The 16,238-nt window shown below is 43.0% G+C and overlaps 2 protein-coding genes and 1 pseudogene across 8 annotated transcripts in view; 1 reads left to right on the forward strand and 2 right to left on the reverse strand.

Annotated features, from left to right (window-relative positions):
- The window catches only part of Msh3 (mutS homolog 3), a 143,127-nt gene extending 139,170 nt beyond the window's left edge, over positions 1-3,957 (reverse strand). For 2 of the 7 annotated variants that reach the window (NM_001311120.1, NM_010829.2), the window contains exons 1-3: positions 3,716-3,956; positions 2,178-2,295; positions 184-404 (exon numbers count right to left, since the gene is read on the reverse strand). In NM_001311120.1, coding sequence (NP_001298049.1) covers positions 184-404; positions 2,178-2,295; positions 3,716-3,853 — 477 coding nt within the window. In that variant the 5' untranslated portion in view covers positions 3,854-3,956. Of the gene's footprint in view, positions 1-183; positions 405-2,177; positions 2,296-3,715 lie in introns of all 7 variants that reach the window. The other 5 variants (XM_006517542.2, XM_017315413.2, XM_006517543.2 and 2 more) reach the window with 3 other exon arrangements.
- Positions 3,736-16,238, forward strand: part of Dhfr (dihydrofolate reductase) — a 34,271-nt gene continuing 21,768 nt past the window's right edge. Inside the window, exons 1-4 of the mRNA NM_010049.3 lie at positions 3,736-4,297; positions 4,603-4,652; positions 6,880-6,985; positions 14,618-14,744. Coding sequence (NP_034179.1) covers positions 4,212-4,297; positions 4,603-4,652; positions 6,880-6,985; positions 14,618-14,744 — 369 coding nt within the window. The 5' untranslated portion in view covers positions 3,736-4,211. The remainder of the gene's footprint in view (positions 4,298-4,602; positions 4,653-6,879; positions 6,986-14,617; positions 14,745-16,238) is intronic.
- Positions 5,303-5,778, reverse strand: Gm19308 (predicted gene, 19308; annotated as a pseudogene).

The following is a 16,238-nucleotide window of genomic DNA, read 5'->3' on the forward strand; positions in this document are numbered from 1 at the left end:
CCAAATAAAAGTAAAACTCTTAAATGCTGAAAAGAAGCAAGAAAAGCTAAGACACAAATGTTCTCTCATCTAGCAAGGATGACTGGATATGGAAACCATTTATTTTCCTGTGTAACCTCAAAGAAGCGAAAAGTACTTCAGAACCCAGGTGACTAGTTATTCACCTACGCAGCAGTTACATACTTTCTGATTAGCCTGAGATTTGGAATCTTCGGACAAAACCGCATTCTTTGCACGTTGCAGAGTGATATCTTCAAAATCAGTACACCTTGGCAGAACTTCAAGTCTCTCCCGAAGAGCTTCTGTCTGGACTCTGTTTTGAGGGAGGGCAGAATCACAGCAGAATTCTTTCAACTTTTCCAGGGACTTTAAAACAATCCTGGGCCTCAGACATTTCTTTGCCTCTTGGGAAATATGAAGAAAAAAACACACCAATAGTATTTTGGCTTCACTAGGACAATTCATAACTTGCATAGAATTTTTCAGAAGGACATTCCCATTGGAGCAATGCACCTAGCTATAATGTGATAAAGAACACCATGTTCAAGGTAAAGATGACCCATTTAAGCATACATATAATTTCATTCACTGATGAAATCCACAGAGAAGTATAGTCAAAGAGGCTGGCAAGATGGCTCTGCAGGAATGGTGTCACCAAGTTGATGACCTATGTTCTGTGATGACCAGAAACAACAAGATGGGGGGAGAAAGCCAACTCCTTCGAGCTATGCTCTGACCTCTACACATATATGGCTCCCATGCACAGATGCGCGCGCGCGCGCACACACACACACACACACACACACACAATAAACACACAATAAAAGAATAAGCAGTGCAATTTTAATTTTAAAAAGCAGAACTCTAGTGGAACTCTGCTTCTTGTTTCTTTGCGTATAATGACAGACAGGCCAGGTATATGAAGCTAGACAGGGAACTGATGTATAGTCACTAATTCAGTACACAAGAGTCACACCCAATCCTTAGAAAAGCAAAAAGCCAATTCAATTGGCAACACAAAATGCTTAAGTCTCAGAATGGGGCCACCATGGAGTCTGGAAAGCTCTGAAATAAAAAGAACTGATTCAAAGTAAACTGAGCCTACATTCTTCTCACCCTTCAAGCTCTGAGAGCCTTTCTCCCACTCAGCACGGACTAGAGACTTCTCTGGAAAGGTGTAATATGCAGAATTTCTGGTTATAAACTATCCCAGGAAAATGATAAGAGCCAAAGCTGACTGGATGCAGAAATAAAAGGGATGAAAAAGTCAAAATGGTAGATGCAGGAGACAAGATGGTCATGAGCAGGGTTAGAGGTATAGGTCATGAAGAGGCTCTGTTCACCAGTACAGCTCTTGAAGTCAAACATGAAAGAGTTAAGATAGATAATAAGAAGGCTCGCTGGGGCAGGGAAAGGTGGCGCACACCTTTACTCCCAGCACTTAAGAGGCAAAGGCAGGTGGATTTCTGAGTTCGAGGCCAGCCTGGTCTACAGAATAGCCAGGGCTATATAGAGAAACCCTGTCTCCAACAACAACAGCAGCAAAGGCTCATTGGGGACTGGAAGAGAGCTTCCTAGGTAAGAGTGCTTACCAACAAGTCTTAGAAGCTGAGTTCAAAGCCAGAACTCACACAACGTAAGGAGAGAAATAACTCATGCAAATTGTCCTCTGACCTCTTTTACCTATGTACTATGACACACACAAATAAATGTGATAAATAGATCATTAGCAAATGTTTCATCTTTATAACCAAGATTTAAAACATAACATGGCAGGAGAGATTGTCCAGTGGTTAGTGCACATACCACCCTTCCATCAGAGAACCTGAATTGCCAGCAACCACATCAGATGGCTGATAACCACCTGTGACTCCAGCTCTCAGAGGATTACATGCCTCGTGCCTATGCAGGCATCTACACTCACAACACACACACACACACACACTCGCAAAACACACATACACACTTTTTAAAAAATACAGCAATAGTGAACAAAAGAGAAAGTTGGAAGAACTACTAAGAGAACTGAGCTCCTCTGTGGGCCTAGCCTCTCAACCAGCAGCTGAGGAGCAGCAGGGCTCCTTCCCTACACAGGAAAACAAAGCTCAGCACTCCCATGATCCCCTCTGCCTTCTGGGGAAGCCAGCAGCTGAGAATACTTAGTCTCTGGCACTCACCAGGGTGGTGAGCTGCTACTGAGATGTTTTCTTCCTCCTTCTCTGGAACTTTCCTTGCTTTTTTCTTAGTGGGCCCACCATTTCCCAGTGACCTCTTCCTGCTGTCACCTTCTGTCACCTGTATCGGGAAGGTTGGAAATGGTGTATTAACACTATTCTAAAGCTTGAAGTCTCTGGAGTTATTTAACCTTGCTGCAGAATGATAGTAAGTTCCTGCCTGCCACTCTACTTTTTACTCTGAAAAGGCTGTTGGGGGTGACTGTTTTTGCCATCAGAGACAGAAACTGGCAGGAACAGTCTCTCATTACCTCACATTCTACTAAAATTATGTGGAATTCTCTACTTTCCTACTCATATGTTAAATAAAATACTTCTACAAGATCAATTTTAAAAAATCTATTTTCAAAATGCAAAATTATAGAAGGAAGAGGAGTAATAAACGACCAATGTATTTCCTGTTTCAAAGCTTCCATTCACTATTAAAAGATGTCCTGAGACTATCTGTTGGCAGATAATCTATGAAAAACTTAAAACTTTTGCCTAATATCCTCTCAGTGGTGAGTGCAAAATGAATCTTAGTGAATGTACAGAAATAAAAAAAAAGCCTTAAAAAGAGAGAGTAGAGCATTAGTCAGTATTGGAAAGAAATATAAATGAAATGGGTTAAGATTCTTAAACTGATTTGCAACTGCAGTAAAATACAGGAGATGCCCGTTACAATCACCTTCTACATCTTCAGTCTGGGAAATGACCGAGGCCTTAACTCACCCTGAACAAGTGTGACACATTGCCAGCTAGTGTGGGAAACATCCTTGGGCCTGTGTTTGTGGCAGTATCACGATGGGGTTTTGGTTTTGTTTCTCTTTGCTTTGCTTTGAACTATCTGATGGGCTGCAAGCAACAGGAAGTAGCCAACTATAAGCATGTACAGAAACTTCATCCATCTAAATGCTTACACTGGAAATCTGTACAGTAAAACGATATTCTGGCACGGGGATCAGAAAGACAGAGCACATGGTTTTGAATTCTGAGAAACTAGCCTTAATGACAGCTTTCTTCTAGTCAGCCAAGCAAGCATATGTAAATAAAGCTCCTCTTCAACCATCAATACAGTAGGGAAAATGTAAAGGAAAGAATGAAGAACAGAGGTTAAAAAACGCATCCTGGGCCGGCCGGCCAGTCCTCGCCATTCACCACGATAGAAGTTTCTGGCTCGGGTTCCGGCTACCGACTGGAAGCACCAAGACCTCAAATCTATTACCGCTGGTCGGGTAAAAAAGTCAACTAAAACAAGGACCAGAAGAAGCCGCCACCTTAAGCCTTCCCTGGCCCCGCCCCTTAGCCCTACCCACCATTAATAAGCTCTCCATAAGGCCTCCGCTTCCGGCCACGACGGCTACGCACCCGCCCCACCCTGACCCCGCCCCTAGCGGTCCGGCCCCACCCCGCCCTCTAGCTCCGCCCCGTCCCAGACAGAACCCGCCCGGGACGGCCTTCGCCTAGGTGGACGCTAGGGGCGCCGCGGAGCCGTACTTTACCTTCTCTGCTGGCTCCGTGGAGGACGCGCTGGATCTTAGGCTTCCCGCAGACCTGAAGAACCGGCTTAGAACCGTTTGCCTCCCCGGGCCTGGGCCGGCGGCAGTAGAGCCTCCCGACGCGGATTTCCCGCGGGGCATTGCAGTGTGCAGAAGAGCCGGCCTGCTAGGAGCGCGAGCGCGCGGCCGCACTTTCTCGCGCCTGCGCGCGCGCACGCCTCAACCTGTGCGGGACCGGCCTTGGGGGCGGAGCCTTAGCTACACAAATAGAATGCGCGGCGGGCCTTGGTGGGGGCGGGGCCTTAGCTGCACAAATAGGATGCGCGGCGGGCCTTGGTAGGGGCGGAGCCTTAGCTGCACAAATAGGATGCGCGGCGGGCCTTGGTGGGGGCGGGGCCTAAGCTGCGCAAGTGGTACACAGCTCAGGGCTGCGATTTCGCGCCAAACTTGACGGCAATCCTAGCGTGAAGGCTGGTAGGATTTTATCCCCGCTGCCATCATGGTTCGACCATTGAACTGCATCGTCGCCGTGTCCCAAAATATGGGGATTGGCAAGAACGGAGACCTACCCTGGCCTCCGCTCAGGTATTGGCCGGGCTGGGCTCGGGAAACTGAGGCGGTTCACTGAGTAGGGTCATGCACTTGGCTTGGACGCGCGGGACGGGCGTGAGCGGTAGGCCTACCGGCCTCAGCCAGAGACCAAGCTACCGGTTCCCGCGGTGATCCCCCTGCTGTGCCAGCCTTTGCTCACAGGCTCCCTGGCCGGGAGCAAAGTCCTGTCCTTGAGCGGGCAGCAACACCACCCCCCACACCCACACCGGACTTGCACCTTTCGTCGCTGAATGGAGCCTGAGCATACATGACGGGTTAACTGTTTCTCTAACTTTCAGGAACGAGTTCAAGTACTTCCAAAGAATGACCACAACCTCTTCAGTGGAAGGTAATGTAGAGTAATTAAGTCATGAGAATTATGTTTGCTTGAAGCAAGATTTACATGGTAGAGGTATGAGTAGAAAGTCTCCCCTGGGAATCTGGGATCTCTGTTTCTTGCTAGAAATTTTTGTGCGATTCCCAGATTTTATTAAACATCCTCTTAGAATACTCTATGTTTGAAATTTTGTTAGCAAGTGCATATAGCTCGAATATAACTGGGCAGAATCGGCAGCAAAATTTAGCACTTTGAATAGAGACCTGAGCCGGTATTTAGAATTGTTACTGAAAGACAGAAGACTTGAGTAAATGGAGAAAAATGCAGGGGAGAAGAGGCTAAAAATAATTTAAATCTGTTGGCTTTAGGAAGACACGGTGGGATGAAGGCTGTGGTCTTCAGTGAGGCAGTCTGGGTGACTGACTTTAAAAGAATGGGGAGTGGTGTGCAATAATTATAAGGCAGTTTCCCATTACTTGTGATTGTAAGGACATTCGCTGTAATTCTTCCTAACAGACATGTTTGCTTATTGCTTATCATTGTAGGAGAGGAGGGCAGAGCTGATGGGAAAAAGAAGTCAGCAGTGTAGATGTTGAACATTAGTAGAGAACATAGTAGGTCACTGTGTAGACAGGTTGACAAATGCCATCTTGGGGGCGTGGCACAAAACATGCACACAAGCCACCTATTCATGTTCTCTACTGAGTAGCCTGGCGTTGGGATTAATGAGTCTGATGGCCAGCTGTGCTGCTCTTTCTACGATGACTCCTCAGTTCTTAGAGGGCACACTGTGAGCAATCTCAGCACAGCAAGATTTGTTACACATCAGCTGCACCTCCAGCTCCTTGCCATTGTGGACCAGAAAGTTCTAGAGCCGCTAGGCAGCATGTGCTTGGCTTTCTTGTTGTTCCTGTAACCAATGTTGGTCATCAGGATCTGGCCCTTGAATCTTCTCTGTACCCCGCTGTCAGTGCCTCTGGGTTTCCAGTTTCCCTTAATTTTCACGTATCAGTCTGACTGGTGTCTGATGAACTTCTTGGTCCTCTTTTTGATGATCTTGGGCTTCACCAGAGGCCGGCGAACAGCCATGATGCAGCAAAACAGATGGCAGCCACCTTGTAGGCAGTGCCAAAGAAGAGCTGCAGATGCCATCTTAACACAGTCTACTCTGAGTTCAAATCCTACTACCCGAATAAAAAGCTGGACACAGTGGCACATTTGTAATACCAGCATTAGGGAGGCACAGACAGAAAGATCTCTGGGGCTTGCTCTGTAGCCAATTTGTGGGCTCCAGGTTCAGTGAGAAAACTTGTCTCAAGAAGATAGATAAAGACACCCAGTCACACTGCCTGGCCTGTGCATATGGGTTACACAAAAATATAAAAGCTTTATATTTTTACCCAGTTTATGTTGGTTGTATCCATTTACCTTCTCACTCCCCCTGAGTCCCCTTCTCCTTCCCTAAGTCATGTTCTACTTGTTATTAATAACCCTGTGTGTGGCCATTGACTAGGATGTGAGCAATCTACAATCAGTCCAGACCAGAAGATGGGCTCTCCATCTCCCAGCAGCCATCAACACCAATACCTACTGGAGGGGCCTCAGGAACCCTCCTCCATACTTGAATTTTGCCTGGCTTGATCTTGTGCAGGAGCCAGATGAGAACTGATGCATACATATGTGAGCCCTGTCGTGGCCGAAAGTCAGCCTTTCACAGCTCTCTTCCCCTTCTACCAACTCTTACATGTTTTCTGCCCCTGTCTTCTGCAAAGGTCCCTGACCTCTGAATATAGATAGGTAGAGATGATCTTAAATATACATAGAGATAGGTATTATTTCTCTGGGATAGATGAATCAGAGACAAGTAGTTTAAGATGGTGAACACATTCAATCTCAAGAATTCCAGGATTAGAACCTGTTCTCCACTTTAGACACTAATAAAGCATGTAAGGATATCAAGTGAATTACAAAATCCAGTCAACCTGAGCCCTGTGGACTGAAATTATGCATGGTTGCAATGGATTAAAACCTAAGTAAAAGATATGAACTGCATGAGCCAAACTGAAAAATTGAACTATATTTAGTTAATGAGAACTAAATCTGAATTTTAGGTAAAGCTGTTTGTCTTAATTTTTCTAAAGGATGCCCACTAGATGTCACTATGACAATCGTCTTGCCTATGTATGTCACTGACAATATATGTGTATTTTCTGATAATCTTTTCTGCTTGGTATTATAGGTAAACAGAATCTGGTGATTATGGGTAGGAAAACCTGGTTCTCCATTCCTGAGAAGAATCGACCTTTAAAGGACAGAATTAATATAGTTCTCAGTAGAGAACTCAAGTAAGTGTTATAACATGAGCTCATTACAAGAAAAGTGATCTGTTTCCCAGGGCACAAATCAGTACATAACAGGATAAGGCAGAATGAACACCTGTGTGTGTGTGTGCGTGTGTGTGTGCGTGCACGAGTATGTAGGCAGGTACGCATGCATGTATCCATGCAAACAAACCTGAATGTTGCTCTTCTGTGTCCTTCCTGAGGGTCTGTCCACCTTGTTTTGTTGAGATGGGGTCTCTCGCTGGGGTCTGTATTCACCTATTAGTCTGGGTTAACTGACCAGTAAGTAAGATCCAGGAATCCTGTCTCTGCTGATCCACAGAGAGAATTATGGGTGCATAACACCAAGCCAGTCATCGTTTTTGAACCAGGTGCTGGGGATCAAACTTGGGTCCTCATACTTGCACAACAGATACTTTACAGTGTTATCCTCCCAGTGCCTTATAAATGACTCACTCACTGTCCAAACCAGTTGGTACTGTCAGAACTTACCCAACATACTTAAGAGACTTAGACGCTATCATCTGCTTAAGCCACTGAACCACACTACCTACTACAACAATAGAAACTGAGTGGCCACTTACACTATGGGGCAACTTAATTCTGTTCCTTTAAGTGCTTGATTTTATCACCTTAAGAATTAGAAAAAAATATGGAAACAGTTCTGCAGGTTCCTTTAAACCATTTTTCTATAGACCTAGCTCTCAGTTATAAGATTTATAACTGGTTTCTCGTTTCACAATCTAAAAGTGCCTATGTTTTTAGTTTCAGCGAATTGAAGTGGCTATCCCATTTTTGGAATCAATTCTAGACACAGTAAAATATGAAGGACTTGCAGAGACTGGTCATGGTCATGTACTCTATTGTCTCTAGTTAGTTACAATACCCAGATACTGTGTGTTCTTTGTACAGTGTCAGAGGTGAAGTAGTTCAGTGTATTAAAATGGCCCAGGAATCTTCAGGAGAAAGAGTGTCTGCAGTTGGTTTCTGCCAAGACATTTCATTTCCTCCAAAGTAACATTTGACTAGATGATTCCTTCTCTGTGACTGGAAATGTCCTAAGAACCTGAGGTGGTTGGGCTGAAGAAATAGCTCAGCAGTTTAAGAACACTAGCTGCTCTTCTAGAGGATCTGAGTTGGATTGCCAACACCCATGTGGCAGCTCACAACTGGCTCTAACTCCAATCCTAGATGGTACAGTGCCTTCTTCTGGCTTCCAAGGCTCCATGCTTTCATGCACATGGTGCACAGACACTCATGTAAGTGTTATAGACAAACACACAAAAGGTTAATGAAACTAACTTTTTTTTAAAAGGGACTGGAGGTGGTAGGGTACGTAAATAAGATTAGCTAGAAGTCAAATCTGGTCCTTTGACCTTGACCATGACTTTGAAATTGTTGTTGCTACTAGTCTTTACTTAATAAAATAACTTCCTGGATCTCAAAGGAGTTTTAGTTTGGATTTTTTTGATCAGCAGATGACAACAATCTAAGGGAAAGTTAGGACTCAGGATATTGACTATTCTTCCTTAACTTAATCCGTAGTCATCAGCAATGATGCACCATGTTAGAGGACCAGGCACTGCTTGTTTGAACTGCAGTCAAGAATGTCACTCCCACGTGTTTTATTCAGGACCCACCCAGAGAAGCACCCAGAGAAGCTATAGTTATATAAGAGCTTCATTGTAGGGGGTTGGCTTTCACGAATGGGAGGTGCAGTTACATGAATCCAAAACTGTGGAGAGCACACATCAGGGAGAGCAAGCTAGAACTTTCCAGGGGTGCTCTGGTCACTCTGGGAAGTCTGAGCTCTACCCTGAAGGCCTTTCGGTGGTTTAAACCAAAGTCCTCATAGATGTCACCACATCTGCAAGACAAGCATCGGAATGAGAAGTTAGAGCAGCCCTGGGAGGAAGAGAAAGCTCTCCCCATAGCTGCATGCTAAGAGATTCTTATGTAGGGTTCCTCCCACATGCCTCCTACAATGGCATAGGTTAAAAATTAGAAGAAAATACAAACATTTGCATTGGTTGCCTCTGCTGATGGGGACTATGTGATGTGCCTCTCACCATCTGCCTCCATCTTCATGCTGCTCCCTTTCTTGGTTGCTAGGATATTCTGGTGATCTCTCGCCTTGAAAAAAGTCTGCATTCATGGGCTATATTGCTATTCCCCAGGGCTTTTTAATAACATATTCTTGAATACTACTCAAATTTATTTATGGCCAGCTTGAGCTAAAATAAACATTAACAAATCTCAGTGGGGGAGATGTTCAGTTGAACCAGCATTTCTCCTCAAATGATGAGTCTAATTTTTTCTTTATGACCCCCCTATGGTGTATGTAATTGGATTTTGTTGTTTTCTGTGTCAACATTATAATCTTGACTGAAGTGCTTTGGTTTGGGGGTTTTGTTTTGGTTTTTATTTTCAAGTATGCTGGAGAAGTTGAAATATCATTTAGAGATGTTATTAGGGTTCATTTTTTTTAATTTCAATCTCTGGGTTCTCCACTTGGTTGTCACTTTACCTCTGTTCATAGCTGGGACCAGGCACCGCCAGGTCCTGTATCACAAGAACAGCTTTACCCATGGCAATCACTATCGCTTATGCAGGCTTTTACTAGAACTTGGGTTTTAGCCTCTAACTCCAGAGGGGGAGATTCTGAATCCTCAAGGTAACCCCCAAAGTCACTAAGGCATGGAGAGGAGAGTGCCTGCAAGCTTTCTAGGCAGTCAAGTTGTAACTTTAATAGAACTGACATGGGGCTAACAAAGCCTGCTGACAGGGCAAGACCGTGGTAATGGTCGCATGACTCGGAGCACACCAGAAGTCACCTTTTAACCCTAGAAGGATACATTGATTTACTTGGAGGAGGGCTGAAGTTTTTAGTAGGGGAGGACATAGTACCACACACCCATAATTCCATCACTTAAAAGGCTTTGCCATGAAAGCTCTTAAGATTGATGCTATGCTGGGCTATAGAGTTAGACAGTCACAAAAAATAACTGTGTATGTGTGAAGTGGGGGGGGGGGGGGGCTTGGTACCCAAAAATTAAAAACGTTTTGAATCAGTGCTATATTCCAGAAATTATGTTTAGAGATCTCAGTTGCCTCCATGATGTAACATATCATACACACACACACACACACACACACACACAAACACAGTACAAATTGTCTAGCACACTGCAAATCATCTTTATAAAAGCTCTTCTAAGTTTCATGGTGTAATGATTCTTTCTAGTTATGACATTCTCCTCTTCGTAAAGCCTTTCCCTCTGATCCACATATATCGCCCGTTCAGGGCTAAGCTCTGGCTCCAGGCAGCTTTGGGATGTAGGCAGGTCCTGAGTGGAGCTTGCTGAACCTCAACTGTATTACCCACTAAATGAGATCAATAAAGCCGCTCTTAGGATGATTTTTTCAGGATTCATTGGATTCTGCATGTTAAGTGTCTCACTCACGAAAGGTACCTATTATGGTTTGCATTTTCAATGTCCCCAGAAATCTGTTCTAGTTGATGGACTTGTGGGAGTGGGGTGGGGGTAATTGAATCATGAGGACTGAAACTAACTTTATCAACTTACTGATAACTTTACAACTGAAGGAATATTAGGAGCTGGTGCCTGACTGGGGGAGATGGATCATTTAGAGCCTAGCTTTGGAAGGGGATCCATTCCAAAGGGGTGTCTCATTGCTCTACCACATGTTTCCTGACGTGGTTATCTCAGGACAAAGTAGCCGGCCAAACTAGATCTCTCCAGCCTTAAGCTGATTGGCTCAAGTTTCTTATCACAGTCAGAAGAAAGAACCCAGCACAGTACTTAGCAGATACCAGTCCTAACCTTACTGCCTTGTAGCTTATAGAAAATATTAATATTAGGGGCTGGAGGAGGAGCATGCATAAAGGTCCTGGGTTTGAGCCCTAGCACCATAAAAATGAACAGTAATGGTATTGATTTCTTCATAGTACATAAACTTTTTGCCTTTTTTTTTTTAAGATTTATTTTATTTATTTCACGTATGTGGGTACACTGTTGCTGTCCTCAGACACATCAGAAGAGGGCATCAGATCCCATTACAGATGGTTGTGAGCCACCATGTGGTTGCTGAGAATTGAACTCAGGACATCTGGAAGAGTAGTCAGTGCTCTTAACTGCTGAGCCATCTCTCCAGCCCAACTTTTTGCCTTCTAACATTAATGGGATCACAGTGAATAAACTCATGATCTCACTTTTTACCTTAGTAGATCACTTTTTTTTTTTCACTTCTTGAATACTAAGAATTAAATGAATCTCTCTACCTAAATCAACGTGTACCCTCTCCTTTAGTCTAGGTGACTAGAGACTGCACTACTGTCTTATTAGTATTTTGAACCTCACCTTAAGTTACTTTTTTCCTACCCTCAACTTTCTCTGAGTTTTCATGTGTTAAATTACTTCACTGTAGCCTGCAGTGATCTCTAAGGAAGCGTGCTGGGTCTGTGCTTTGGGGCATGGTTCTCCCGTGTTGACACTCAGTGGCAGAGTCAGGCACTATCATTGCCCCACCACAGATTATCACCACGTATCTTCACCTCTGCACAGCTTCCTATTCTGGTTTCATGCTTTTTGGCCTCTGTCTCATTACCATCCCATCGCAATAGGTAAAAGGACTTTTTAAACCTTTATTGCCAACCTAGAAGCTGAGAACTCTTTACAGAATAAGTGGTCTTTGGGTGTCCTAAAAATAAGACCATCCTAATGACTCAACTCTGTATATCAGAAGTTAGGAAATATTGTATATTTCCCTACTTGGACTATTAGAAACTAAGTTACTATCTAGTAGCTACATGGGAGACTGGTTCTACTAAATGGACTAATGAGTTACACATTGTAAACATTGTTTCAAGATTGAACATCTACTTACACATCGTAATTCTAGTTAAGAAACAGAATACCAGCCATGTCCACACAATTCTTGACACAGAATTCATATAACCGCCCCTTTTCTTTCAAGTTCACAGCAACAATTTATCTTGGGTTCGGTTGATTTGGGTTGGTGTTTTAAATAAACTAGAGTTTATTCACATTTCACCAGGCCTCCCATTGCTGTTCTTTATTATTCTAGGATCTAATTCGGTATCAAACAGGTTGTTTCTCTTCAGTTTCTCCCAACCTATTACAAGACTGTTATTTAATTACAATTAATTGAGGTTCATTTTCTTCTGAAAACTTGCCTTGAGAGTTACTATGACCAAGAAAATATCCTAAAATAAAGAGCCAGAGTGATCTAAAGATAGAAAAGAGCCGTTCATTAAATGAAGCACTGGCTATGATAACCTGGATAGGTCAATTGTTATTTAAGACCTGTGCATAAGAGCATCAATCAACAGTTACTTGAAAGCTGGAAAAGCCCAAGGTACCAGGAAGACATGAGAGCCACTCTGCTTTGGAGAAATCATGGAGGAATTGTTTTGGAAGTAAGGGACTTGAGTTTGTTCACTCTTTACACAGGATAAATTTCATACTAATTGAGTATGCAAAGGTTACTGGAAGGCACTACATTTTCTACATGAACCTTTTTTTAAATTAGGAGCATAAAAGTTGTTTAGCTGTGAGTGACTTTAAATCAGACTCCAGATCCTGAAGAACATGTCAGGAAAAAGTAGTAGAGAAAGAAAATCCTCTGTAGACCTGGGACGCTCTCTTGCTCTTGGGAGCTCTGGGTTACACGTTAAGTTCAGGACTTCGTCGGTGATTTCTTCTTATTCTCCTGTGTGTACTCGGCATCAAACCCAGGACCTCAGGCGTAGCAAGCACATTCCTGTCCCTGTAGAGAGCATATTGCTCTCAGCTTTAGACTATGTCAGTTCCTTAATCAGCATTCCAGTCACCATAGATGATTTATGAACCAGATCATCTTCTCCATGACTCTTAAATCTTTCCTCCCTCTAGTTCCTGTTCTGTCCTTGAACACCACCGTATCCAGTCTTGTCCCTAAAGTTACCCTGATAACCTTTTGTGATAGCTCAGCTCATTTAACTTACTTCGGTCCCCGCTGTTTTGTTTTGTTTTTCCACTGTAAGTCTAAATATATTTTTGCTCTATCCTAATTCCCTTACGTATGACAAAGAGTGAGAAAAGTAAAATAGAAACCAAGAAGAGAGGGAGAATGCCACCAGGAAAATGAATAGTCCCCATTAGTCCTTGATTAATCATTGTTACGACTACCAGTTCAAGGCGATTATGTAAGTAATCCTTTTAAAGCACCAGCTAAGAGTTGACATTGAATTAGTAATTTCTGTTCTGTATCTAATCACTATAAAAGCCTGGTTGTATAAGTTTCTTCATTTATAAAGGGAACTGCAACTCCCCTCACCATCAAATATGAGATCTGAAATTGATCTAGTCAGCATAATTAGTGAGTTTACTTAACATTTTCCTTGCCGAGTATTAGTTATATAACTGGTAACAAGCTCATTTTCAAGCACTCTCTCTCCTTTCCATATTGTTCAAAATATGACTTCTTTTTCCCACATACATTAACAATCTGAATGCTGCTTCAGGTGTTCAAAATCGTGTGGATATTCTCTGTCTAATATTTAATCAGGTCAGTATCCAAACTGACAGAACTATTCACGAAGCATCTACTTAGCCACTGTGTGGGTTCTGCCATTAAACATCTGCACAGCCACTGTGTGGATTCTGCCATTAAACATCTGCACAGCCACTGTGTGGATTCTGCCATTAAACATCTGCACAGCCACTGTGTGGATTCTGCCATTAAACATCTGCACAGCCACTGTGTGGATTCTGCCATTAAACATCTGCACAGCCACTGTGTGGGTTCTGCCATTAAACATCTGCACAGCCACTGTGTGGGTTCTGCCATTAAACATCTGCACAGCCACTGTGTGGGTTCTGCCATTAAACATCTGCACAGCCACTGTGTGGGTTCTGCCATTAAACATCTGCACAGCCACTGTGTGGGTTCTGCCATTAAACATCTGCACAGCCACTGTGTGGATTCTGCCATTAAACATCTGCACAGCCACTGTGTGGATTCTACCATTAAACATCTGCACAGTCATCATGCGTACTCTTCCATTAAACAGCTGCACAGACAACGTGTGGACTCTGCCATTAATTTTACTGTGCTGCTTTGTCACCGTCACCACTTTGGTTGCTGCTGTTTGTCCACACATTTCAAAATAAAGGGGAGAACGAGTCCATTTCCCTATGTGTTATTAACTAGAATCCCGTGTTGCTCTAGCTTGTGGTAGGTGTTAATACAGCAAGATGCACGTGAGCTGAGTGTTGACAAAGATTACCCATGGAACCCTATTAAGCTTCCAGGGAGTTCCTTCCTTTCCACCCTGACCACCTCCCCACCACAGCAGAGACAGCTACGGTTGAGGTTGTTTTCCACTACAGAAACAGTGGGGTGTCACATATGGTTTTATGTTTTGATTTGCAAGTACTATTCAGGCATGAAATGTAGAATGCATGTTGGACACTGGCCATACATTCCAAGTACTTTGAGTTGAAAGAATTAGTTTTCATAGTTTGTACTAGCTGCTGCCAATTCGGATTATTTGACTAGTGTGGACAGACTTTTACAAAAACCATAAGTCTTTTTTTTTTTGAACCTCAGAGAACCACCACGAGGAGCTCATTTTCTTGCCAAAAGTTTGGATGATGCCTTAAGACTTATTGAACAACCGGAATTGGCAAGTAAAGTAGACATGGTTTGGATAGTCGGAGGCAGTTCTGTTTACCAGGTAAGTAGAGTTATGTATAAATAGAAAGAATTACCCTTCTCTACTTGCCACCATGCACATGGAAACAGGACATTGTCCTGACTGTAAACTACACAGGTGCCAAAGGGAAATATTTGACACTCATGCACAATAAATATTAAGGTAAATGTAAGATCTATAATTTATACCAGTCATACTTATAAATAGAAGTTACTTATATGTTAATGTATAAGACCTTGTATTACATTATGATGGTGCATCATACTTCATGTACCTTAGGCAGATTCACCCTCCCACCCACTCCCACCAACTTCAATGCCTTATTTTTAAGTCTATTTTTAAACTGGCAAATAATCAGATAATCTGAAACATGTATTTGTGGAGTGGCTAAATTGAGATATATCACCTTAAAATCAACTCCCAGCAATTTGAAGAGCACAGTAAGTAAGACCTTGTTCCTAACCACAGTCGCCATGCAGTGCAGTAGAGCCCAGATCTTACACTTCCTGTGTAACTGGAGTCTTGTGTTCTTTAGCCAAGCTCTTCCCACATGCGAGTCATTTTCAATTCAAAATACTAGTTATTTTCAGTTTAAGAATCAGTCTGATTTCTTGAGCATAGTGCTTATCTTATATGGTATGGCTTTCAGCTCCCTGGAGATTTCCTGGGTGTGCTGCTGTGCCTTTGCCTCCAGGATAAATGCCATGCTGAGAAGAGCATGACTCTGTCAGCACAGGCAGACGGTGGAAACTTTACCTCTGCGACCTCTCTGCAGCCTCAGGGTAGCAGGGGATGGCATGGTTTCATATCATAGTAGAAAATAATAGGTAAAGCAGAAAATACTCCTTTCCTGGTATCATTTGGTACCAAGTGACTTCCGGTTTGCTTGTTTGTTTGGCTATTCTTCAGAAAGGTTAACATGTGGAAGAAAAATCAGTCCCATTCCTTTGGGGTATATATTAGCATGTATACACAGAAATGATTCAAGAAAGGGGCATTACAGATTCCTAAACTGATTATAAACTGTCTGTGTCTCACATCCCTCTAACATTGTCTCATATTAAGATACATTCTATAGACTTAAGACTAAATGCACTTATGTAATTAGCTCTACAGTAAGAAAGTGGAAGCCTACAGGTAGCAGTCTCACATGTTGCAGCTTTCAGCCTGTCCCCCCATGCCAGTGCGAAAGTGGAATATACCAATGCTCACAGCACAGCTGCTTTTGCTATAAGTAAGAAGCCTATGGCTGTCCACGTCTAAAATGTTCACTGTATGTCCCTTTATGGAAGGCTCGCCCCACTTTGAATCAGAGCTGCAGATGTAGCTACAGCTAGTCCTCGTCAGCTTTTCTGGTTTGGGCTATAGTGGAAACTAGTAGAATATTTATTTGATTGCAACAGTGATAATAAATGATTTAACATGAGCTAAAATACTGAAAAGAAAGTGTTCTATACTCATATTTGGAAGTTAACAACTTGAAATCTTATATCTGCATGTATTTTTTTTCCTCCT

Source organism: Mus musculus, chromosome 13, assembly GCF_000001635.26.
Source record: "Mus musculus strain C57BL/6J chromosome 13, GRCm38.p6 C57BL/6J".
NCBI lineage: Eukaryota > Metazoa > Chordata > Mammalia > Rodentia > Muridae > Mus > Mus musculus.